This window comes from Phoenix dactylifera, chromosome 14, assembly GCF_051530095.1.
Source record: "Phoenix dactylifera cultivar Ajwa chromosome 14, Ajwa_hap1_PhDact_Kaust_v1.1, whole genome shotgun sequence".
NCBI classification, from domain to species: domain Eukaryota; kingdom Viridiplantae; phylum Streptophyta; class Magnoliopsida; order Arecales; family Arecaceae; genus Phoenix; species Phoenix dactylifera.
Window position 1 is genome coordinate 339,536 of NC_143203.1, and position 26,971 is coordinate 366,506.

Below are 26,971 nucleotides of genomic sequence, written 5' to 3' on the forward strand. Positions count from 1 at the left end.
GTGTAGAAAAGGTGAAGAAGGTTCGCCTCCAAAGCTTGAGAGGCGAGTTTGAAGCTTTGCAAATGAAGGAGTCCGAAGTTGTGTCGGACTATTTCACAAGGGTGTTGACCGTTGTGAACCAATTGAGGAGGAACGGCGAGACACTTGATGATAATCGGGTCGTGGAAAAAATTCTACGATCCTTGGACCACAAATTTGATTATGTTGTGGCGGCCATTGAAGAGTCCAAAGACTTGGACACTATGATGGTAGATCAGCTTATGGGTTCACTTCAAGCCCATGAGCAAAGAATACTAAAGAGAAGACAAGAGCCATTGGAGCAAGTTCTACAAAGCAAGCTCTCCATCAATAACAAAAAGGAGTCAAGAGGCGAAAGTAGCCAAAGAGGCCGTGGTCGTGGCCGAGGACGTGTTCATGGTAGAGGTTGAGGTGGATCTTATGGTCGTGGTAGAGGCCGTGGTGACCACAACAATATTGAGGAAGGCAACCAAAATCGTGGAGGAAGAGGACAAAGAGGTAGAGGCCGAAGGTATGACAAGGGTCAAGTTCAATGTTACAATTGCAACAAATTTGGGCATTATTCTTTTGAGTGCTACTCTAATCAATCTAGTCAAGTTCATGAGAAAGCCAATTATGTTAAAAAAGAAGATGATGGAGATGACGTGCTTCTACTAGCACGAAAAGGAGGAGATGCTATCAATCAAAATATGTGGTACTTGGACTCCGTTGCAAGTAACCACATGTCGGGGCACAAAGAAATTTTCATGGAGCTTGATGAATCGGTGAATGGCCATGTCTCATTTGGAGATGCTTCCAAGGTAATGGTGAAGGGCATTGGTAAGATACTTATTCAACTCAAAGATGGAAGCCAACAGTTTATTTCCAATGTCTATTATGTGCCTGATATGAAAACCAATATTCTTAGTATTGGGCTGTGAGATACGGGCTGAAGTCGGCAGCCCAAGCCGACTTCAGCCCCTTCTTCTTTTTTTGGAAGGGGCCAGAGCAGGGGATCGCAGACGCGATCCCCTCCGGCTTCTTCGGGCGCAGCGAGGGCGGGGCACCGCGGGCGTTACGCGGCAGCCCCGCGGTCATTCCGCGACCACCCCACGGCCGCACGAGCGGCCGTTGATTTCGCCCCACCGAGCTGTAGAAATAGGGTTATAAACCCCCCCTTTCTTGCCCTAGAGCACCACCGAGCCCTCTCTTCTCCTTCTCCTCCCTCTTCTTCCTCTGCTCTTGCCTCCCAAGTGGCTGGTGGGCTGCCGGATTCACCACCATCACCACCCGTGCCCTCCCCTGTTTTGGGATCCACTTCCCTTTCGGAAAGCGTCGCCGTCGCCACCGCTTGATCGCCGGATTGAGCAGCCTCGACCGAGATCCCAATGCCTCTGCCACCGCCGGTAAGCCCTCCTCTTTTGCCCTTGATTCCATGCCAAATAGAAAGCAATGTCTTCCTCCCTCTGTTTTGGCCCCATCAACCGAGAGCGTTCTCGGTTGATCTTGACCCCGGCCACCGCAACGGCCGCCGGCCGCCACTGCGGTCGGCTGGCCGTCGACCGAGGAGTGGCCTCCGGCCAGCCCGCCACCCCCTTCCTCTTCCGCTCTCCCTCTCAGTCTTCGCCTACCGTAGGGGGGTTGGGGAGGAAGAAGGCCCTACGGGCCGAACAGGGCCAAGCATGGGCCCTGTTCACCGTGGGCCCGACCTGGGCCCGGTTCACTGTGGGCCCAACTTGGGCCCGGTTAAAAAAAAAAAAATCCGAAACCCAGTTCAGACCCGAAATTCGAAATCCGGAATCCGAAACTTGAAACCCATAACCCGAAATCCGAACCCATTTGGCCAATAAATAAAATTTTGTAGTTAAGCCCTTGATAGTATATTATTGCACAAAAGAGCCTTCTGTAATTTATGTTTGATCCCTAAGAAAGATTTATTACATAAAGGTCCCGAACTATATTTATTTAGTCCATTCAAGCTTTATAGAATAGTATTCTGTAATTAAATATTAGTCCCTGCAAAGGCTTTTATTACATAAATGAACAAATTAGAGGCCAACTTTGGGAGGGCCCTATTACGCCGAGTCTATAAGGGCCCATCGGGCCATATCCGATGAGGGCCCTATCGGGCCATGCCCACTGTGGGCCAACTCTGAGCCCTGTTGAGCCATGTCCAGTAGTATTACTTTTGGTTTTGCTTAGCTCTGAAATTTACAAAGAAATTAATTAAATGTTAACAGGTGAACCTGATCCGCCTACCTGAAGTAGGAATTAAGCGAGAAGAGGTAAGCAACTTAATACTTCAAGTGTGATTTCTGAATTATTTAATAAACTGATTATGTTTTGATATATGTTTTACATTCAGTAAAATGGGTCAGACATGTTAAATTTTATTTGAAAATCATGTTATATGCTTTGAAATCCATGAAATATATTTATATATATATATATATATATGCATTCTCAGCATGGCTATGATCTGTTCTGTTCTGTTCCGGCCCCGCCAATGGGGATTATACGTTGGACCTGTCGACTTGTAATCTGTGAGGAACCGGTTTCGACACCGTACCACCGGTGATTAGAATAGTGGTATTTGGACACCGTACCACCGGTGATTAGAATAGTGGTATTTGGACACCGTACCACCGGTGCATAATAATAGTGGTGTTTGGCACCTTGTGCAACCCATGCCACTGGGTTACGTGGCCGTAGCCTATTATGTTGAGATTCTGGTATAAGAGTTTTTGGAAAAATGATAATAAGTTTTGAAAACAACAAATGATGTTATTTATGATTTATTCCAGACATTATCCTGTATTTTGATCTGATATGCTCTGACCCCACTCTGGGGTATTTTGTTGCTTACTGGGCTAGTGTAGCTCATTATTCTGTTTTCTTCATTTTTCAGATCCAGAGGCTTGATCACACGGGATTGGGGAGTGCGTTAGGGTTTCCGATGATTCTTCAGTTATTGACATTTTAGTTAGTTTAGTTTGGACATTTGAATTATGTTGGCATATGCTATTTTGAAATTTTGTAAGTCTGCTTTTGAACAATTTAAATAATTATGTCAGTTTTGAATATTTGTATCTGCTTTGATATGATCCGATGCCTAGCACGCCTGTGCGGCCCGCCGTGCGGGCGTGCGGCGTCTGCCGCGCCTCGGGCTCGGGGCGTGACAGAATATGTGAGGACCCGTGCGGGCGTGTGTTTAGTCCCACATCGGTTATTCGCTGGGTAGATCTTGGGTACTTATACAGGATCAAGGAACCCAAATAATATCTTTCGGCTAGCCATTTTGGGTGAGATTCTGGGTTGTTACAAATGGTATCAGAGCCGAGGACGGCTCTTGTCCGATGGTGGAAAGGGTGTGAGGCCCAATAGTCCCACATCGGAAAGACTCATTCCAGAGCCTGGGCATATGAGGCAGGTGTCTCCAAATCCTGCAGACGCGTTTTGGGTGGAAAACAAAACCGGGGAGGGGTGAAGGACGCTTGCGTGAAGCCCCAGAACCGGACAATATCTGGCAGGGGAGCCCCGTGTTCCCCCCTCATGTGGCCCCCACGTAGGCACTAGGTGCCTCACGTGCCTCGCAGAGGCGGGGGCGTGACATTTGGTATCAGAGCGGACCCGGCACATAACTTATGTGGACTAGGGGACACTGCAGCACGGATCCATTGGGGTTGACCACAGATCGATCGTGGTGTTTGTGATTAAATTTGAATGGATTTGAACCCTTAGCCTGACGAGGACGTCAGGGCTTGAACGGGGGGAGTATGTGAGGACCCGTGCGGGCGTGTGTTTAGTCCCACATCAGTTATTCGCTGGGTAGATCTTGGGTACTTATACAGGATCAAGGAACCCAAATAATATCTTTCGGCTAGCCATTTTGGGTGAGATTCTGGGTTGTTACATGGGCAACTCTTGGAGAGAGGATTTGATATGCAACTAAAGGAAGGAAGCTTCTATCTAAGGAAACAAAATAAATTGATTGCTCATGTTTCTATGTCAAATAACTGCATGTTTGTATTAAACATAAATCATATTGTTGCTAAATGTCTAAGTGCATGTATGAAGGATGTATCTTGGCTTTGGCATTTGCGGTTCGGACATGTAAACTTCGGTGCTCTAAAGCTTCTTTCAAGTAAAAGAATGGTGAAGGGGCTGCCTTATATTGATGTCCCTAATAATATATGTGAGGGGTGTGTTCTTGGCAAACACTCAAGGAGGAGCTTTCCAAAGAAGTCTCACAACAAAGCAAAAACACCACTTCAACTTATCCACACCGACATTTGCGGACCAATCACTCCAAGCTCATTTGGAGGTCGTCGCTATTTTCTAACTTTTATTGATGATTTCAGCAGGAAAACATGGGTGTATCTCTTGAAGGAGAAGTCAAAAGCATTTCAAGCTTTCAAGGAGTTTAAAACTTTGGTGGAGAATCAAAGTGGCTATACTATTAAGGCGTTGCGGTCAGATCGTGGAGGAGAATTCACATCCAAGGAGTTTGAAGCTTTTTGCAAAACTCATGGTATTTGGAGACCCTTGACCGCTCCATACTCACCTCAACAAAATGGCGTCGCGGAAAGAAAAAATCGGACTATACTTGACATGGTCCGAAGCATGCTTAAAACAAAGGAGTTGTCGAAGGAGTTTTGGGGCGAGGCTGTCAATTGTGCGGTCTATTTGCTTAATAGATGCCCCACAAAGAACTTGGAAGAAGTAACACCACAAGAAGCATGGAGTGGATACAAGCCTGATATCTCTCATTTGAAGGTGTTTGGGTGCATAGCTTATGCACATATTCCGGATCAAAGGAGAAGCAAGTTAGATGATAAAAGCTTACCATGCATCTTCATCGGGTACAATGCAAGATCCAAAGCTTATAAACTTTATGAACCAAAGGAGAAGAAAGTCATTGTAAGCCGAGATGTGGAGTTTCAAGAAGACGGCGTTTGGAATTGGAACACTAATGTGGTGATGATACAAGATGAAGAGCAGATCAAGGGGCAAATTAGAGTTCCAACACCACCTTTGTAATAACCGGCCCAAAATGGACCAATCGGGCCGAAGCCGGCGGACCCCACCGATTTTAGCTCATGGCTGAAGAAGAGACCAAGACAGGGATCGCAACGCGATCCTCTGGTCTTCTTCCTTGGGGTAACGGAGGCGAGAATGTAGCGGAAATGTCGTGGCCTCTTGAATGGCCTCCGATCCCGCTCAACCGCCGCGAGCATCACGGCGGTGAACGAGCCACGGCCATTTTCTTCCTTCCCTGGGGAGGGCTACAAAAGCCCCCAATAGCTCATCCGATCCGAGAAGCCCCTCCTCCCTATTTTCTCCTTGCCCTCGAACCAGGATGTTGCCAGATCTGGACACTCCGGCAGCCTGATGTTTGCCACCGTCCTCGCTCATGCTGGGTTCTACCTCCGGTATCCTCCACCGGCGCCTCTCCTCGTCGGACTTCACCACCCGCGCCCCTGCTCTCATTAGTGAGGTAAGATCCATCCATTCCTCCTTTTCTTTACTGCCTTTCCTCCTCTCGATCCACTCGGGAGGATAGATCAAATAGAAGAAGAAAGAAAGAAAGAAAGAAAGAAAGAAGAAAGGGAAGGTGGAGACTCACCGTGGGCGCCGGCCGCAGGCACGACCATGCTTCTGCAGGCGCCTGCCGCCGGCCGCATGCCATGGCCACGGGCTGCGAGCGCGGCCCCAGGAGCGGCTGTGGCCACGGGCGCCGCAGGCACTGCGGGTGCCGTTGGCCCGCCGGGGGTGCCGCCGGCCGCTGCCCGTTCCTCCCGAGCATTCCGACGAGCTCGCCCTCCTCCCTTCACGAGCGAAGAAAGAACAAGAAAGGGAGGAGGAGAAGAAGTCGGGAGAAGAGAAGAGGAGGAGAAGAAAAAAAAAAGAAAGAAGAAAGAAGGAGAAGAAGTTTCGGGAAGGAAAAAATAAAAAAAAAAGAAGGAAAAGAAAAGAAAAGAAAAAGAAAAGAAAAAAAAAGAAAATACGTAAATAAATAGTGAATAAGTAGGATTTTAGTCCAAATTATCCGGTTGGGACTTGAGATTTATTCAGGTCTATGTTAGAGTTTTAATTTAATAATGCATCTAGAACTGTTTGATAGGTACAGAGAATTTGACGGACGAGATTAGGATTGTGTGGGCGAATTGAGGTAAGTAACCCTGGCACTGATCTTATTAATTTAAAAATTACTGTTTAATTGTAAGAATAAAATAATAAAAAAATATATTTGTTATGATGTATTTTCTTAAAAGTAGGATCAAGCATATGATTCATAAGTTTGATCAAATTGCATCCTTCATAAATATTTTAGTATAAATTATGGTTATGATAAATTGCATGAAAATGAGATTTGTGGCATGATTATGAATTTTATACATTACGATGAATTATGGTTATGATAAATCGCATGAAAATGAGATTTGTGGCATGATCATGAATTTTATACATTACGATGCCATTTGTCATTTTCCAACCTATGTATGAAAGTATGACTAATGAAAAAGAATAATGATTTATGAACTCTCAGATAGCTATGCCCACCTCTAGAAATAGAGGTCAGTCGACCCCCCTGGAGCTAGCATCCAACGAATATGGCCCTCTGCCAACGGGTTAAAGTTGGTAACGAATATGAACAAGTTATAAAACTCGTCGACTACGAATACGAGCCCTGTCACGGGATTATAGTGACCATAGCAGCACATCCGTCTGAGAGTAAGATTTATAAAGTATGGATGAATGGCAACATTTTTATATGACTTGCATTATCATGTTTATGAACTTGCATGGTTGGAGCATACATTGGTTTATGACCCGATTTGAATATATCATCTCTGAAATGCTTTATTTTGCTATAACTGTTATATTCTTCAAATGATGCATTGGCATGAGAAAGATTATGCTTGATCTAATAAGATAGTACATGGTTACTTACTGAGCCGCAAGCTCATACCCCTCCTGTTGTTTTTTTTTATTTCAGATAATTAAGGCGATTAAGAGCGGGAAAGAGTAAATGAAAATTGGAGTTGAAGCATAGTTACAGGGATTCTTAGAAGTATCTATGTTAATAAGTTTGGGTTGTAATATTGCAAACTCAAGTATTTGATTTAGATGCTCTGTACTTGCTTTTTTATGATTAGTAAATAAATTTGATCAGATTTGGTCTTATTTCATGAAATAAAATTGTTATCATGGGCTTCGTGCTATTATGGGAAGCAACCTACAATAGCACGGCCGTGTCATAAACCGGATTTGGGGCGCATAATATAAATAAAAAAAAAATCATGTCCGGATCCGGGGCGTGACAACCTTCATCTCCTACTTCATCGGTTGAAGATGTTTCAACACCATTAAAGACAAGAAGCATTCAAGATTTATATGAGGTGACAACTCCCTTAAATCTTATTTGTCTTTTTGCTAATGAAGAAATAATTTCTTTTGAAGATGCTATCAAAGATAAGAAGTGGTGGAAAGCCATGAATGAAGAGATAGAAGCCATAGAAAAAAATGAGACATGGGAGCTTACTTCTCTACCAAGTGGGCTTGAACCAATTGGAGTAAAGTGGGTTTACAAAGTCAAAAGAAATCCACAAGGTGAAGTGGAGAAATACAAAGCACGGCTTGTGGCTAAAGGCTACAAGCAAAAGGCCGGAATTGACTATGAGGAGGTTTTTGCTCCCGTTGCTCGAATGGAGATCATTCGCTTGGTGATTTCTTTGGCGGCTCAAAACAAATGGAAGATTTTTCAACTTGATGTCAAATCAGCCTTTCTTAATGGCTATTTGAATGAAGAAGTGTACATTGAGCAACCCAAAGGTTATGTCAGAAGTGGACAAGAAGACAAAGTGTTGAAATTAAAAAGGGAGCTCTATGATTTGAAGCAAGCATCTAGAGCTTGGAATTCAAGAATTGATGCTTATTTCAAGGCAAATGAGTTTGTTCAATGCCCCTATGAACAAGCTCTCTATATCAAAGAGAAGGATGGGAACAAATTACTTGTCTCATTATATGTTGATGATCTTATCTTCACCGGCAATTCTATACAATTGATCAAAGAATTCAAACAAGCAATGGCAAAGGAGTTCGAAATGACCGACATGGGACTTATGTCCTATTTTCTTGGTTTGGAAGTGAATCAATTAGAAGATGGAATTTTTCTTTCCCAAGAGCACTATGCAAAGGAAGTGATTAAAAGGTTCAAGATGGAAGATTGCAATCCTATTAACACACCAGTGGATTGTGGTGTAAAATTGTCCAAGAATGATGAAGGCAAGGTGATTGATCCTACACTCTACAAAAGCTTGGTAGGGTGTTTGAGATACTTGACATGTACAAGACCGGACATACTATATGGCGTTGGTTTGGTGAGTCAGTTCATGGAGGAACCAAAATCATCTCATTGGAAGGCGGCAAAGAGGATCCTACGTTATGTTCAAGGTACTCTAAGCCTTGGCTTATTCTATTTTTATTCTAATAATTTTCAACTTGAAGGCTATTCTGATAGTGATTGGGGTGGAGACTTGGATGACCGAAAAAGTACTTCCGGATTTGTATTTTTTATGGGTAATACGGCATTCTCATGGATGTCTAAGAAGCAAGCGATTGTTACTCTCTCAACTTGTGAAGCAGAATATGTTGCGGCATCTTCATGTGTTAGTCATGCAATATGGCTAAGGAGCTTGCTAAAAGAGATTAATATTGATCAAAATGAAGCTACACAAATTTACATTGATAGCAAGTCGACAATTGCTTTAGGGAAGAATCCAGTTTATCATCAAAGGAGCAAACATATAGATGTTCGTTTTCACTCAATCCGGGAGTATGTGAAGAACAAAGATGTGGAGCTTATTTATGTGAAGACTCATGATCAAGTTGCGGACATTTTTACTAAACCACTTGGAGTTGATCTCTTCAACAAATTCAAAGATTTGCTTGGTATGAAGGATGGAAGACAATTAAGTTTAAAGGGGGGTGTTGGAAATAGATAAACTTAATTGTGCATTGATTCAAGAGATATTATTTAAGACATTTGTGTTTCCAAAAAGACCTTTTATCTTATCTATGAAAGTTACTTAGAATTCCTCATCATGAATGAAACCGAAGTGTCATTCATAAATATGACTCTTAGTATTTTGTATAGAGGTTACTTGAAGGCTTGTAAAATCCTCTTTATAAAGGGTTGTTATTTGAGTCATTTTATAATGAAGAGAATTGAAGAAATCTAATATAGAGAAAAGTCCTCTTCATTCCTTAGTGAAAAATACTACAATATTCTTCTCCTCCATCCACCTCTTCAATTTGACTGCATTGGCGGAGTCATTTGTAGAAAATGACAAGCGATATATCAGATCTTTTGACCTGTAATGCTTTTGATGTTGCCACTTTTATTTCCTTCTGATAAATGCAGACTACAACATATTTGGTGGTCAAAATATTTGGCATAATAGGCAGACAATGAAAGGTCGCATGAGCATTTCATTTGCTGGGAGTGTTCAAGACAAAGTGATAAAGTGCTAAGAGCAAACATAGAAGTTATGCTTATTTGAACGGAGGAATTTGTACTTGCCTTTCAAATTCTGCATATGTGCCACTTTTTCCTTGCAAAAGTTCTCATAGGCTGCTTGAAACTTGGCATATTCATTCTTCAGAGAGCTCGCACACTGCATTTCTTGCATGTTAGTAGACCATTGCTAACTAAAGCTTAACAGCATCATTCCTGCAAATAATCTTCTAATATCTATGTTATAGTTGATCAAACTATTGTTTAAACACCTCTTTAGAAATCTTTGAAAGAGCCTTCAGAATACCCTGCCTGCTCCCATGGAAAAAGCAAATCAGTACGATCAAAATGTGTAATTTGTGCATTATATTAGCAGTTGAGCAAAGAGTCATTATCAAGTAAATAAGGCATGCGCCAAAAACTATACTAACATGCCCATAACGGCACACTTCAGCATACTACATGTGAGACCTTGGAACTGGGCCTGGTCCACTTGACCGGCCCAGTCCCAATACTTGGCCTCACGTGCAACGCACGTGAGGCAGCAACGGGATGGATTCTTTCCATCCCGAAGAAGGAAGAGCCCTGTTTTAGTTTAGGGCTTCCTTCTCCTTCTCCTTCTCCTTTGAGCCCATCGAAGGAGAGCCGCCGCACGCAAGGAAGAAAGGGGGAGGGTCTTCTTCGTGTTGCCGCCGAAAGTGAGAGGGAGAGAGAGGGCTATTGGGTTCGTACGGGCGTCTTCTTCTTCTTCATTGCCGTCAGAGAGGGGGAGAACCACTGGTCTTCGTCGGGGCTGAGGTAAGAGTCCCTCGCCTTCTTCTCCTCCTCTTTTGATGTTTAGCCTTGGTGTATGGGGTTTTTGAGCCGGTCGATCGCCGGATTTGGGTCCAAAACAGCTTGCTCTAGCCGTCGGCCTGTTCGCCGCCGCCAGTCGCCGGGGGTGGCCAGGCTTGCTCCGCCACCTCCTGTCGCTGCCAAGGCCGGCCACCGCGGCCGCCTTGGGTTCGATCGAGAGGAGAGAAGAGGGGGCGGCGACAGGGGGTCATGGGGTCCCCTGTTTCACCGAAGGAGAAGAGGGGAGTCGGGAGAGAAAAGAAGAAAGAAGAAAAAGAAAAGAAGGAAAAAGAAGAGAGAAAAGAAGAAAGAAGAAAAAGAAAAGAAGGAAAAAAGAAAAGAGAAAAGAAGAAAGAAAAAAAAGAAGAAGAAAAGAATAATAATGATGATAATAATAATAAAGAGGGGGTGGTTTACGGGCATGAACCCAAACTCGGAGTGCTAGGCACTCCAGCAGGGCCAACCATGGGAGGATATTAAAAATTTAAGTCTTTGTATATATATATTAGGATGAATTTTAAAAGAAGAATATGGTTTTTGAATATTAGGTTCTGCGAGGGATTTGCGGAATTAATTGGATTTGTTGTGGATCGCGTTCGCAAGGTAAGTGATGTAACCTCTTTTCTAAATTTATCGGCAAACTATATATATGTTTTACGAATCGAATTATTCGTGATTTCGAATTTGATGCATGGATTATATGTGTATTTTAGAATATGGTATGATTCTGATTGAACATATTTTCTTCTGATTTGAATTGTGTTTAATTGCTCTGATATTGTACCTTTTGGCTTGGAACACTAAACATAATGTAAGAAAAGATTATGACTTGAAATAGATTCAGACTTGCAGTCGGGCTATGTTGAGGACCCTGCCAATGGGGGCTGATACATTGGTACCGCAAGAAGGATAGTCGGTAATATGATCCTACCACAGGGAACATGTGGTCATAGTTCCTGGCTGTTGAGTTGAATCTGATAAATTGAAAGAAATTGAGATATGAACAACATTTGGTTTGGACATTGTATGTTTTCTTTTATATAACGGAAATATGAAATAGAGAACAAACTGAACTTTGACCTGGCTATGTTGAGGACCCTGCCAATGGGGTACGTTGGCAATTGACTGTCCTGAAGGACTCACCGCAAGAAGAATAGTCGGTGTTGATGACCCTGCCATAGGGAACATGTGGTCATAGTCCAGGATCGACAAGATGAATTGAATATGTGAAAGAATCTTGAAACCGCGAAAAGAATCTTATGAATTTAAGAAATATTTGACTTATACTTTGGAACTGCATATTTATTTATTTTCCACATATTATTGCTTGATTTATCTAGCTCGAGTGTTCATTACTTACTGGGCTGTCTAGCTCATTATACCATCTCTTGTTGTTTTACAGATTTCGAGAACTAGTCTATTGGGGATTCAAAATGGGAGAGCGATTAGAAGGATTGTGGCACAAGTTATCTTAGATTAGGGTTATTTAAGTTGATTTGTTATTATGGACATTTATTATGATTGGTGGACTTTTGTTATTTTAAGAACTAGGTTTCTGCATGTTGGTAAATGATTATTCCGCTGCGTACTTAGACTTGTGAGACCTTATGACTTGAGTTAGTCAATGGAATAAGATTGCATTTATTCAGTTAAATTATTTTAGAATTTCATATTTGAGGTGTTTGGTTTAGATGCCTTGCATGCTCGTGAGGAGAGTTTCCTACGAGTGTACGGCGGTTGGCGCGACCCCCGGCTCGCGATCTCGGGCCGGGGGCGTGACACTACAAGAATCAAATAATCATTGATCTACAGTTTTATCCAGACAAAAGACATCATAAAACTAATAATTTTCAAAAGTAACACTAAAGAATATGTGTAAAGTGCTTCTTTCTTACCTGTCCTCAATTTTTGTCTTTTCATCATCAATGATGGATCGAATCTCCGAAGCTACACTGTTTGAAAAGAAATATTAACGACATGTAACTGATTAGAAAAAGTTATTATTAACATATAGAATTAAGCCATTAAAACACTAAATTGCAGTTCAGATGCAACCAGTTTCTTTTCCTGTAATCTAATTTAATAGCTCAAGATGTAAGCAGTTCTTCCCTTCTCATAGGATGCATAACATAACCAAAACTAGCAATTCTTAACCCATTTGTAAGGGTTTGTCTATAAGAATTGGTTCTAATCTGGACCAAGTAGTGACATTTCCTTTTGATGCTTTATGATGTAACCTTTCTCTCTCAACTTACTGCTAGGCCTTCTTAAAAATTAAGCTTCTTGCATTATGAGGGCATCTATTGGCTGTTTGTGTACATGCCAATACCATTAATTTTATTCCCATATCCTATCCTATATGCTTTCCGAAGCATCCTTTGGTTTATCCATCAACATTCTTGTATCTCTGATATCGCCCCATTGTTTGTAGATTCATCATTGTTGACCGGTATTCTATGCCATTGCAACATTTCTTGGGCTGCTTATTTGTATATTAGATAAATGAGGACCGTATAGAAGACTTATTGGGTTCCCTAGGCATTGGCTTCCTCAGGCATTGAGTGATTGAATGGAGGGAAAAGATGATAGCAAGAGATCTTTGAGCTGAATTGTAGATTTACTGGCATTGTATTCAAGGTGATTATGGACTGATGCCTATGGTAGTTGACTGAAATGAAGAGCGTGTAGGGAAATATTTGCAGATTGGGATGGGTTAAGCCCAGAGATTGGTGGGAATTAAAAGATCACAGTCTAGAGAAGGTTATGACAATGTTGAGGCTTTATGGAAAAGTATGACGGAGGTGGTTTGGAGGTTAAGGCATATGTGATGGTTTAAGTGAAGATGATGGCATGTTGAAAGTATGAAGGGATGGCTTTGGGCTATGATAATGAGGGGTTAAGCTAGAATCTTGGCAACAATGCATCCCAATAGATGTCATCGTGGCCTTAATTGAAAGTTTACTGCCATGAAACATATAAGGATATAGAACTATAGAAGTATTCAAAATTTCAAACATGTATTGTGACCAGAAGCAATACAAACATGCTTTGAACTTCGTGAATAAGCGCTGACCACTTATATGTAAATTATTTTAATCTTGGGCATATAATCAAGGTGTTTTCTCCCATCATCTTTTCATGGATTTGTGACACATAATGCAACAAGAAGCACAAAAATTTATATTGAATTTTGGGAAAAACTAAGGGCTAACTGTTTCTATGTAATTCTTGGGCATGTAATCTGCATGTCATGATATGTTTACTGATTGGTGGGTGCTTAAGTGGCACAGTTACAAATATATTCCGGTGAGTGTTAAGTACAAAGTGAGCGCAAGGGTCTTTTGGATTTGATGGATGGAGTTGCAAAAAATGGTGAACTTCCAAAATTGCTATTGTAATAGCTTATTGCCTCTTTCACAATGAAATTGTCATACATAATGTGAGAATCCATTCAATGCTTCTGCTGGTTACTCATTGTATCTTTCTTTTGTTTGGTTATTTTTGTTTCTTAATTAATAAGACATTTGCTGATGTAGTTTCATGTATTATCGGCTTAACTCATCCTTATTATCATGGAGAGCAGATGCCCTTTTTCCTTTCGTCAAGATATGAATACTCAAATGCTTCTCACCGAAGTTCAACCCAGAGACCTGCTCCTGCAAAAGAAACTCCTAATTCAGGGAACCATATCTCAAACATTGTCCTTGGCAGTGTTGTTGTTGGCGCTGCTGTTATGACAACTTACAAAATTGGCTTTTTAGATATTCAACTTCCAGATAAAGCATCTTCACTAAATTCTAGTAAGCTAAACAATGTGAGAATGTCAGAGATTCTCGAGCATTCTGTTGAACAAACAGTTCATCAAAATAATGAAAAACTGAGCACATCAAAAGCTGACATGGAGATTGTTGAGAGGCACGATGAACCTGGCAATTTTAATGATTCAGAGATCAAGAGGGAAGTTCCAGAGCTAGCACCTGCAGAGGAGCCTTTGCCGAATGAATCAATTAGCCTTTCGCAGGAGGCTGCTTCAGTCCTAGTTGGGCAATCAGTTGATTCAAAAATACCATATGAAGACATTCAGAACATAGATAAGCATGTGGCTCAAACAGAAACCAATGTGGAACAGAAGACAAGTGAAGCCTTTGTGGAACAAAATGCAGAAATTGGTAGTTTAGTTGATGTTCCCAAGGAAACTACGACAAATGAAGCCACTTCTTATCATGATACCTCATTGGAAATGCCAAAGGTATGAACTTGTTCAGGTAGGGTCTTTTTCATTAGATTTACCCTGTTTCTGTTGTCTTTCTTGCTTTAACAATGTTTTGAAGTTTTGTTACACTTTTAACATAATTCTAGCTTCCAGTATGTTCAATAAAAGCCATTTAAGGTGCAAGCTGCCTTGTGCCTTTACTATGTGATTTTTTCCTTGAATTGATGTCATCATCCTAACATTCATGAGAGTTGCTTTGATTGTTGCTGTGTACTACAAAGGCCAAATAGATAATTCTATCTTAAACTTATCTAACAAGCTTGTCCCTGGTTTGCTTTGATGGATTAAAGTATGATTGATTTCACCTGAGAACATTTAGCAACTGTGTCTCAACATTTCCTTGATCTACAATGAATCTTAAAGACTATACAAGATAATCTCGGGTAAGTTTTTAGCGTGAATGAAACATGAAAGGTGTAAGGAGACTTGGTTATGCAATTTAAGTTCCTGCAATAGGAAATTGCTTCAAGTTCTCATAAGAGTAATGAAATAAATGCAGATAAAGAGGAAAGAGGGCAAGGTTTGATACAAGGAAGTACATTCATATCTTATGAATTGAAACCTAAAAAGTCAAATTGGCTGTAAATATCTTTTTGTATCAATTTGATAGGGGTGGAGTATTGCTTCTTTTTCTTAGGTGCATTTTACATGTCTTACGTGTTACTGGGGGTGTAGATGGGGACATCCGTTATATTGCTTTCTATTGTGATCCGTTAGAAGTGCTTAGAACTCTCTCTCCCTCTCTCTCACTCGCTTGCGCGCTTAGAAGCTTCGAGGAGGGTTTTCTTCTGTCCCTTGGAAAGATCTGAGGATTTTTTTCCGGGCCACAATGATGGGCGATGGAGCTTTGCCCGCAATGTCTCCCCTGCGATCGATCGAAGCAGCACCGAACGCAGTGGAAGAGAAATCCAAACCCCTTCAAGAAATTCAAGGTTTCGATCCTTCAATCCCGAATCCCCTTTCTTTCTTTCGTTATCTTCTTTTTTTAGATTTATCTAAGAACCTTGTAATCTTTTTGAGATCGAACCTTAGAAGCCCACTCTGATTCCTGCATTAATCTCCTGGATCAGGTGATTGATCTCCTCTCCCTAGTAATTGGAGCAGCGCAACAGCAATTTCTTATTTTTCCTTTTCTTTTCTATATTTTAAGTCCTTTTTCTTGAATTCCTTGTCTTATTCCAGATGCTTAAGGATGATGATTGCCTCATCGCATCTCCTATTCTGAAGGGAATTTCTGTTCTTGATCTCTCTTCTACTCTTCAGCTTCTTGGTATCTCGGCCACTTTCTTTTCCCTTTTCTGAAGGACTGGTAAAGTTTTGGATGATCACCTACTAATCAGTTCAAATTCAAATTCTCTCTTTTGTGTGGGGTCTAAGTATAACAGTCTGATGAAGAGACACCACGAACAGAGTGATAAACTTGTAAAACTACGGGATAATTATGAAATGCTAAAAAATAAGTTCCTGGAGGAGTGCGAGCCTAAATACGAAACCTTGAAGCAGAAGTACTCAGAAGAGTGCGCTGAAAGGAAGTGCCTACATAATGAACTGATCAAGCTGAAGGGCAACATAAGGGTTTTTTTGCAGATGCAGGCCATTAAGCTCAGAAGAGATCTCTAAAGGTTATTCTTTTGTGGTAGAGCTTGACCCATCACAGGATACTGAATTGCAGATCATCTGTTTAGACTCCTCCAAAAAGCAGTTTAAATTTGATCATGTTTTTGGACCTAAAGATGATCAAGGCAATGTTTCTCTGTAGATGATTAAGGTAATGAGTATTCATATGAATCACACGATTGCTATGGACACCTGAAATGTAAAAGAAATAATTTAAAATTTATTATTGGATTCCTCGTGGTTCGTGCACTGTTTCATGTAGATAGTTTCCATGTATGTTTTTGGTAGAAAGTGATTGGTTATCGTAGTCATTCCTCAATTCCTTATTTGTATGAAAAAAGATTCCAAAGATGAAAGAAAAATTACATGCAGCAGATTCCTTGTATAACAAATTAAATCCTCAAACTGCATGTTTTCTCCAGAAACAAAGCCGTGATCGTCTTTTTAGTTTCAAATGTTCAGTTCAGTTTAGAGTTTTGATCTAATGATTGATATGTTGTCTGTGCAGAGGCTGTCTTTGTGGAGACCTTGCCAATTGTGAAATCAGTACTAGATGGGTACAATATGTGCATTTTCGGATATGGGCAGACAGGTAGTGGGAATACATTTACGATGGAAGGAACAACAGAGAACGGGGGTGTTAACTACAAAGCTTTGGAGGAACTGCTCAAGTGTTCCAAGGAAAGCAGCTCCATAATCAGATATGAACTTTCTGTGAGCATGTTGGAGGTCTATAATGAGAAGATCAGAGATCCTCTGGTAGACAATGCAGATCAACCTGTGAAGAAGTAAAAATTCCTTTCTTGTGCTAGAAAATATCATGGAGTGCTTGATTGTTATTTGGACTATAATTCTCTAACCTGAAATAAGATTGTAACTTTATTCTGGTTATTTTTTTAATAAATTTCATGAAGATTGGAGATAAAGCAAGTGGCAGCCGGAATACAGGATGTGCCTGGGTTGGTTGAAGCTCAGATCTGCAGCATAGATGAGGTGTGGGAGATGCTTAAAACTGGAGCAAGGAACAGATCGGTTGGGTCAACCAATGCAAACAAGCTCTCACTGGTGAGATTCTACTGCATTTTTTAAATGCATCCATTGAGGCCTAGTTTCTAAAAGTGAACATTCCTTCTTGCTGACTGGAAGTGAAGATTTGTGATTATTTATAGAGAAAAATGCTGTGTTGCATGTTAGCTCTCTCTGAAATATTCACATTACGACGACATTAGCTTCATTGCAGCATGGTTCGGGTGACTATCAAGAGTGAGAATTTGGTGAGTGGGCAGAGGAGCAGGAGCCACATGTGGCTTGTGGATATAGCTGGAAGTGAACGTGTTGCAAAGACTGAAGTTGAGGGCCAGAGGTTGAAAGAGTGTCAGTTCATCGATAAGTCACTCTTGGCATTAGGAGATGTTATCTCTGCTCTTGCCTCAAAGAACCCCCATATTCCATACAGGTCTCTCTCTCTCTCTCTCACTCGCTCACTCTCTCTCTCACTCCTCTCTTTTGTTCACAAATACAGGAACTCAAAGCTTACCCGTCTGCTCCAAAGCTCTCTAGGTAAGATGCATGTTAATGTTTCTTAAAATCTAGATACCAGTTTTATGGTTTGCATGACAAAATAATGCATGCACATTGAATGCACTGGCAATGTAAATTACAACAGGAGGAGATTGCAAGACTCTTATGTTTGCACAGATCAGCCCAAGCTCAGCAGATTTGGGAGAAACACTCTGCTTATTAAATTTTGCTAGTCGAGTCCGGGGAGTTGAGCATGGCCCTGCCCGTAAACAATCAGATCCAGCAGAAAGTTTCAAGCTTAAACAGATGGTAGTTCTTATATGTTCTAATGAAGTGAGATAGAAGGGGGTTTACTTTAAGCTAGAGTAGTTGATCTGAATAGTTTTTGTACAGGCAGAGAAGCTCCGACAGGAAGAAAAGGAAACAGCAAGATTAAATGAAAGCTTGCAGTCGATGCAGCTCAAATATGCATCACAGGAGTATGTCATTCAAACTCTTCAAGAAAACGTAATCTCCAATAGAAGAACAAAACTTAATTTTAACATATTTTAAAGTTCTCCCGTGTCAACCTTCTGATGCACTATCGGAAGGATCACTTTAAAGATTCTGTTGAAATGAATTTTATTTACTTGGTGTTTTAAGTTTTGTGTGGATATAGGGGAATTTATTTTCTTTTGGATGAATTTTTTGGATGAATGGTGGCAGGTTAGAGATCTTGAGAACCTGAGGGCCTCCAGACAGACTGCCAAATTCTCCAAGCCACCACCGGCTCCCATCAAGGAGAGGCCTCCTTTGAGCAAAATCACTAACCGTTTGCCACGTTAAGAAAGAAGTGGTTCAGATCAGTCAGGCAACCTAGATTACCTCCAAACTTGCTCCTTGTGTGGAGATCAGATGACCCATTTAAGGGATAAAAATATCACATCATATTCTTTTATCTTCCATCACCTCTATATGTTTAAATATTGCTTTTAATTGCCTCTAAAGTCACAATGATGAAAAAAAATCATACCACATTTCTGTTGTAAGCTCTCCATAACTCCAACCCAGTGCGGCCTCCATTTCCCATGGGTTGCCCACATGTATTGCACATGCAACCGTTAGTGCTAAATAATGATTTAAAATAATGATTTCAAAAGTAGGTGATTAACATGGGATATCTAATTATGCAACCCGGCTTCCTCCTCACTATGGAATGGAATATTTTAGTTGTGATTTTTAACTTGGCAAAGATGATGGAACCCAAAAAAGATTCTTATAAAATTTATTTGGACAATTACATTTGTGATAGTCAACTTTAAAGACGATTTAATAGCACGTATTTTGTAGGATAGTGGCTAATTACGAGTATCGATCCACAGAAATTGGGAAACAGTTGGTTTCTTAAAAATGTAAAGAAGAGTTTGTGAAGAAGATTAAACTACGATAATCTAATAAAAAATGCAATTGAAAATGATATGAACAGAAGAACTTAGGGCAAGGAATTTACCACTAATATAGCTATAATGATTAATTTTATTTTAATTCGTTCGTGGATTAACATGTAAATTGGCTACAAGCTTTATAAGCTGTCACGCCCCCGTCCCGAGATCGCGGGTCGGGGGTCGCGCCAACCGCCGCACACTCGTAGGAAACTCTCCTCACGAGCATGCAAGGCATCTAAACCAAACACCTCAATTATGAAATTTCAAAATAATTTAACAGAATAAATTGAAATCTTATTCCATTGACTAACTCAAGTCATAATGTCTCACAAGTCTAAATATGCAGCGGAATAATCATTTCCCAACATGCGAAAACCTAGTGCTTAAAATAATAAAAGTCCACCAATCATAATAAATGTCCATAATAACAAATCAACTTAAATAATCCTAATCTAAGATAACTTGTGCCACAATCCTTCTAGTCGCTCTCCCAATTTGAATCCCCAATAGACTAGTTCTCGAAATCTGTAAAACAACAAGAGAGGGTATAATGAGCTAGACAGCCCAGTAAGTAATGAACACCCTAGCTAGATAAATTAAGCAATAATATGTGGAAAATAAATAGATATGCAGTTCCAAAGTATAAGTCAAATATTTCTTAAATTCATAAGATTCTTTTCGCGGCTTCAAGATTCTTTCACATATTCAATTCATCTTGTCGATCCTGGGCTATGACCACATGTTCCCTGTGGCAGGGTCATCAACACCGACTAATCTTCTTGCGGTGAGTCCTTCAGGATAGTCAATTGCCAACGTATCTGCCCCCATTGGCGGGGTCCTCAACATAGCCAGGTCGATAGTTCAATTAGTTCTCTATTTCATATTTCAGTTATAAAAACATACAGTGTCAAAACCAAATATCGTTCATATCTTAACCTCTTTCAATTTACCAGATTCAACTCAACAGCCAAGGACTATGACCACATGTTTCCTGTGGCAGGGTCATATCACCGACTATTCTTCTTGCGGTACCAATGTATTAGCCCCCATTGGCAGGGTCCTCAACATAGCTCGACTGCAAGTATGAATCTATCTCAAGTCATTATCTTTTCTTACATTATGTTCAGTGTTTCAAGCCGAAAAATACAATGTCAGAGAAATTAAATACAATTCAACCAGAAGCAAATACGTCCAATCAGAGTCATACAATATTCTAAAAATATACATAATTCAAACCAGAAGCAAACACGTCCAATCAGAGTCATACAATATTCTAAAAATATACATATAATCCATGCATCAAATTCGTAATCACAAATAATTCGATTCGTAAAACAGATATTTACTTTGCCGATAAATCTAGTAAAGAGGTTACATCACTTACCTTGCGAACGCGATCCACAACAAATCCAATTAATTCCGCAAATCCCTCGCAGCACCTAATATTCAAAAACCATAATTTTCTTTTAAAATTCATCACAATATATATATAAAACCTAAATTTTAACATTCTCCCAGGGCCGACCCTGCCGAAGTGTCTAGCACCCCGGGTTCAGGTTCGGATCCGGGTTCATACCCGTAAACCACCCTTCTTTTATATATTTTATTTTTTTTCTTTCTTTCTTTTCTTTTCTTTTTTTTTCCTTCTTCTTTCCTTTTTTTTTCTTTTCCCTTCTTCTCCCGAATCCCCTCTTCTTCTTCGGCGAGACAGGGGACCCGTGAGCCCCCGCCCCCTCTTCTTCTTCCCTCTCGGTCGGACCCAAGGCGGCCGCGGTGGCTGGCCTTGGCAGCAGCAGGAGGTGGCGGAGCAAGCCCGGCCACCCCCGGCGACTGGCGGCGGCGAACACGCCGACGGCTAGGGCAGCCGTTTTGGAGCCAAATCCGGCGATCGGCCGGCCCCAACCCACCACACATCGTGGCCAAGCTTCAGAAGAAAAGGAGAAGAAGGTGAGAGATTCTTACCTCAGCCCCGACGAAGACCGGTGCCTCCCCCTCTCCGACGGAAAAGAAGAAGGAGACCACCCGCCACCCGGTGCCGTGGCTCCTCTCTCTCTCCCTCTCTCCCTCTCTCTCTCTCTCCCTCTCTCTCGGTGGCCACACGAAGAAGACCCTCCCCCCCTTTGCGTGCGGCGGCTCTCCTTCGGTGGGCTCAAAGGAGAATAAGAAGGAGAAGGAAGCCCTAAAACAGGGCTCCTCCTTCTTCTTCGGGATGGAGAGAATCCATCCCGTTGCTGCCTCACGTGCGTTGCACGTGAGGCCAAGTGTTGGGACTGGGCCGGTCAAGTGGACCGGGCCTAGTTCCAGGGTCTCACATAAGCAATAAAATAAAAACTTAGAAAAATCCATCTTTAGTTGGTATGAGATGTCTATTCTAAACTAATATGGTAGGATATTGCATCTTCTTTAAGCATGGATTATCTTATATTTACTTAGTGATCATGAAAAATAGTTGTATAAATATCATACTTAAGATCACATAAATTAAATATGAGATAAAAGAAGATATTCATTAAGAACAAAAAATCCATACAACTTCAAGAAACAAAATTAAAGATACAAAACTCTTGTCCCTTTGTTAGGGCTTCATCCTGCCCTAGTGAAGAGGTTAGTCTTCCATGTAGATGTGGGCAACAGCAGCGTAGAGGGATTCTTCTATCAAGACTAGCTTCTCCTCCTTTTTTACTCCTCTCTTATGTATTATTTAGCACTTATCATACCCCTTAATCTACATTTTGCTAGTTGAGCAAACTAAAAATAGAAACTTTAAAAAAAAAATTAACTCATTTTCGCAGGAATCGCGATTGAATTTACCGTATGCAATAAGCCTTTAAACCTCTAGGTGACCCTAGTAGACGAGTTTTGTCTCGTGAGGGTTTTTAGCGAAGATACCCACAAACTTCTATCTCTACCCAAAAATTTATTTTATCTTTTTTCTAAAATCTAATTTCAAATGCATAAATGACAAAAATTTCAAAAGTACATAAAGTTTTAATTATTAAGTCAGCCCAAATTCTAGGGTAGTATGCAATTTAAGTTGAAGTCATTAAGTTTCTATTAGGAAGTTGTAAGACTTATTTATACTTGAGTGCTCGGTAAAATCTGGACCATACACAAACTAAGGCTTTGGATCTCCAAAATACTGCTAAAGCTAGTAGTTTTCAAGAATTGGTCTGATAGAACATAATCACTGATTTAAAATTATCCTATCTTGCAGGATTTCGAGAGTTGTGGATGTTTATTTTAATACATTATGGGTTTTATCTGTAATATTCTAGTTTACTCATGAGTTGTGGATGATTCATCAGGACTCAAGGTTGCTACCAGATTTAACAACATAATATTGAACCTAACTCTTAGAAGTGCAGGCTATGTGTATTGCGAAATGTTAAAGTAAAAATTATCTTACAACTTACTAAAAGAATTTTTAATAAAAAGAACTTAAAATTGTCTTACTTCCGACTAGCCATTGAGTTTTTTAGATTTTATATACTTTGTGTATTATCATTCTAGTACTAATGCATAGAAATTAGACTTTCATTTATTTTTATTTTTCTAATTGAAGTAAAACTTCTTTTAGAATAAAAAATCAAAAATCAAAAATTCCAACTTATACCCCCCAACCTAAATCATACATTGTTCTATTTTTTTTTAAAAAAAGAAAAACTATGTATGGAGTGATTGATTAAACCTCTATTTGATTTTGATGAGCTCAAAGCATTTGAGTATATTTTATGTTATACTAATGAATTCAATCTAGTATTTCAGGCATATATTTGTATATTTTCAATTAAATGCCTCAAGCTTTGGTTCAAAATAGGTTTGACAAGTATTGAACCCAATTTGAACCAAGGGCTGATTCTCGAGTCGACTCCGGAAGATTACGAGTCGACTCCAAATGGTTCAGAGTTTCTGGCACGAGCTCGAGTCGACTCCGATACTCTACGAGTCGACTCCGACTGAGAACAGAAAGAAAGGCAGAAAGATGGTTTTCAGACCCTGTCAGGAGCCGACTCCAAAAGGCTTCGAGTCGACTCCGATGCTTGACGAGTCGACTCCCGACGGTTCCGAGTCAACTCCAAAGGGTAACAGACAGAAAGACAGAACGATGGTTTTTAGACCCTGTTACCGAGTCGACTCCAAAAGGTTACGAGTCGACTCTGATATTTGGCAAGTCGACTCCCAGTTATGTCCGAGTCGACTCCCAGAGGAAAGCAAGTCCAAAAGGCAAAGAACTATTTTCGGAGACCCTGTGAACGAGTCGACTCCAAGTGTTCCAGAGTCGACTCCCAAGTCAGTTAAGTCGACCCCAACAAAGTACGAGTCGACTCCAAGAGGATTCGAGTCGACTCAAGAGAGAAATGCAGAAAAATAGATTCTGGAATCCTGAGAACGAGCCGTCTCCAAAATGCCGAGTCATCTCCAGATCTTGGCGAGTCGACTCCAGGCTTGGACCGAGTCGACCCATGGTTGGGATGGCACTTTAATTCAAATCCTGAACAGTGGGTGAGTCGTCTCCAGTAAAGCATAAGTCGACTCCAACAACAGCCGAGTCGACTCCAGATCGAGCGAGTCGACTCCAACCCCAACGGATACATTGTTAGGAGGTGCAGACTATGCAGAACGACTACAAATCAGTGTCTAACAGCTATTTTTTAAAAGGGACTATTTAAATAGCCAGAGTAAACAGTAGTAGACAATAAGAGAGTTACTCCATCTGTGCATTAAGGCATTTCCAACTACCAAGAGTCCATTGAGAGAAAAGGCAAGCAAAAGAAGGAAGAAACGCATTCAATTCATTCCTAGAAGTTTTTCCTTCGCATTCAAGGCTCTTCTTCTGACATCAAATCTTTAGTGCACTCAAAGGGGAGACTCAGAGTTCGAGAAGCTCTTTCTTCCTCTTCCGAAATCTGTTTGAGGGCTTCTAACTTTACTCTATTCATATTGTTTCATATTTGCTTTTTAAGAAGCTTTCCTTGTATCTTTTCCTAAACTGTTTTTCTTATTTGGTTCAATCAGGGGATTGAATCAAGGGTTGTAAGGTTTGTTAGTGATCTAAAGTTAAAACCAACGGTGTAAGGGTTTGATTGTAATCCCGGAAAAACAATCGGGTGGTTTTAGTCGGTGAGCCTATGAAAACCGACCGAATTCGTTGCGGTCTCGCAAAAACAACAAGTTGGGTTGTGAACTTGTAAAACAACCGACTGTAATCCTAGGGATTATAGTGAACTTCCAAGTGCGGCTTGGGGAGTGGACGTAGGAGCATGAGTTGGCTCCGAACTACTATAAAGTCTTTTGAGTTTGTATTGATTAATTGTCTCTTCCCCTCTCTCCATTCACTACATTTAGTAATCTATTTAACCTGCTTGCAATAGATTTAATTAATTACTCATTAAGTTTTTAATTTGTCAATAATTAATTAAAACCCAATTCACCCCCCCTCTTGGGTTGTCTCCTTGGGCAACAAGTGGTATCAGAGTAGGTGCTCTTATATCGATTAGTGTTCCAATCTCCAAAAGAGTAAAAGATTAAAATGACAACCCCTTCTGAATCTTTCCTTAGTGAGGGGCAATCCACCAATAGGCCTCCATTGTTCAATGGAACTAACTACACCTATTGGAAGGTTAGGATGAGGATATTTATCAAAGCCCAAGACTATGATGTTTGGAGCATCATAGTTAATGGATCATATACTCCTTCTATTTATGTAGATAACATCGCCATACCCAAACTAGAAAAAGATTGGGATGATAACGATAGAAGGAAGGCACAACTAAATGCCAAAGCAATGAATGTACTTTATTGTGCCTTAGATCCTAATGAATTCAATAGAATCTCTACTTGCAATTCTGCAAAAGAGATATGGGATAGACTTGAAGTGACCCACAAGGGCACAAATCAAGTTAAAGAATCAAAAATAAACATGCTAGTTCATAAATATAAACTATTTAAAATGGAGTCTAATGAAACCATCTCTTGCATGTTTACTCGATTTACTGATATTGTCAATGGACTAAAAAGGCTTCGCAAAAGTTATATTAACAGTGATCTTGTCAGGAAAATTCTTCGCTTTTTACGAAGATCATGGGAAGCCAAAGTCATGGCAATCCAAGAAGCAAGGAACTTGAACAAGCTGCCACTCGAGGAGCTTCTTAGATCCCTAATGACGCATGAGCTCACAATGAAACAACATAGCGAAGAAGAATCCTCTCATAAGAAAAAGGTAATGGCCCTCAAATCTACTTCTTCTAATAAGGATCTATCTTGCAGTAGCAGCAGCAAAGAAGAAGACAATGAGGGAGATGAAGATGAGGCTCTTCTCGTGCGAAAGTTCAGAAGATTCATCAACCGGAAGAAGTCCTTTCATCAGAAGAGAGGTTCCTCAAGTTCCTACAACAAGGATAAAGGTAAGGAAAAGAAAAGTGAGGGAATCGGATGCTATGAATGCAAGAAGCCGGGACATTTCAGAGTCGACTGTCCCTTACTGAAGAAGGGCAGCAAATACAAGAAGAAGAAAGCTCTTGTCTCCACTTTGACAGACTCCGATCAATCATCATCATCATCAGATGAGGAACAAGAGGAAAAGGCCAATCTTTGCTTTATGGCAAATGAAAATGAGGTAACATCTGAAACTCATTTAGATTTTACTTTTGAAGAATTGTATGATGCCTTTAATGAGCTAATGGATGAGTATAAATCAATAAATCTTTAAAACAAAGATTTGAGGCTAACTAATTAATCCTACAGTCATAAAAATGACAATCTGATTATGGAAAAGGATTCCATTATTAAGGAGAACTTAGAACTTAAAACAAGCAACCAATTGCTAACTCAAAAGAACTGTACCCTAATTAAAGACAAAGAAAGACTAACTAAAGAAATTTCAGAACTTAAAAACAATAATCAAACTCTAAAAGAAAACCTTACAAAAGATTTAAGCTTACTAAAAACAGAAAAACTAAACTTAACAAAAGAACTTGAAAAATATAAACCTATTGTTGAGAAGTTCACTTATAGCTCTGAAAAATTAGAAATGATTCTTAATAATCAAAGAGATGTGTTTAATAGAGCTGGTTTAGGGTATAAGCCAAAGAATAATCAAAAATTTCTTAAAAACTTTTTTATAAAAGTCGGAGAAAGTAAAACTAAAAATGTAACTTGTTTCTATTGTGGAAAAGTAGGACATAAAGCTAATGTATGTGACCATAGAAAAATAAAAGCTAAAAGAAAAATTAAAAAGGTTTGGGTTCCAAAAGGAACCAACAAAGCTAACCTTGAAGGATCCAAGAAAACTTGGGTACCTAAGACTATATGATTTTCTTGTGTAGGAGTGTCCTGCAGCCAAGCTCAATAAAAACTGTTGGTACTTGGATAGTGGCTGGTCAAGACATATGACGGGTGACAAGGAGCAATTCTTCATCCTAGAACCTAAGAAAGGAGGTGTGGTGACTTTTGGAGATGATAACCAAGGTCACATCATGGGTATTGGTAAGATACAAATCACACCTTCAACCTTTATTGATAATGTTCGGTTTGTAGATGGTCTTAAGCACAATTTACTTAGCATTAGTCAACTATGTGATAAAGATTTTGATGTATTGTTTAAGCCATCTATGTGCATCATAACCAACTCAACTAACAATAGTTTAGTTTTTAAAGGACTAAGACATGGCAATGTTTATGTAGTAGATCTTGATGATCTTGCTAAAAACAACCACTGCTTAGTAGCTAATGATACTAAGCTTAGTGATGCAAGTTGGTTATGACATCGTAAATTAGGTCATGCAA

The 26,971-nt window shown here is 40.3% G+C and overlaps 1 protein-coding gene and 1 long non-coding RNA gene across 6 annotated transcripts in view; one reads left to right on the forward strand and one right to left on the reverse strand.

The window, feature by feature from the left end:
* LOC103713299 (kinesin-like protein KIN-14J) overlaps positions 1 to 18,790 on the forward strand; it is a 35,286-nt gene extending 16,496 nt beyond the window's left edge. Inside the window, exons 1-8 of one of the 5 annotated variants that reach the window (XM_089927097.1) lie at positions 16,209 to 16,366; positions 16,750 to 17,029; positions 17,156 to 17,306; positions 17,471 to 17,697; positions 17,764 to 17,801; positions 17,908 to 18,071; positions 18,156 to 18,269; positions 18,468 to 18,790. In XM_089927097.1, coding sequence (XP_089783223.1) covers positions 16,806 to 17,029; positions 17,156 to 17,306; positions 17,471 to 17,697; positions 17,764 to 17,801; positions 17,908 to 18,071; positions 18,156 to 18,269; positions 18,468 to 18,587 — 1,038 coding nt within the window. In that variant the 5' untranslated portion in view covers positions 16,209 to 16,366; positions 16,750 to 16,805 and the 3' untranslated portion in view covers positions 18,588 to 18,790. Of the gene's footprint in view, positions 1 to 14,702; positions 15,557 to 16,208; positions 16,367 to 16,749; positions 17,030 to 17,155; positions 17,307 to 17,470; positions 17,802 to 17,907; positions 18,072 to 18,155; positions 18,270 to 18,467 lie in introns of those variants that run through there. The other 4 variants (XM_089927094.1, XM_089927096.1, XM_089927093.1 and 1 more) reach the window with 4 other exon arrangements.
* Positions 18,791 to 19,577: 787 nt separating this feature from the next.
* Positions 19,578 to 21,338, reverse strand: LOC148700007 (uncharacterized). Its single transcript, XR_015973140.2, has 3 exons — positions 21,149 to 21,338; positions 20,571 to 20,625; positions 19,578 to 19,711 (listed from the first exon to the last, which is right to left on the reverse strand). It is a non-coding gene; the product is annotated as an uncharacterized LOC148700007 (long non-coding RNA).
* Between the last annotated feature and the right edge of the window lie 5,633 nt (positions 21,339 to 26,971).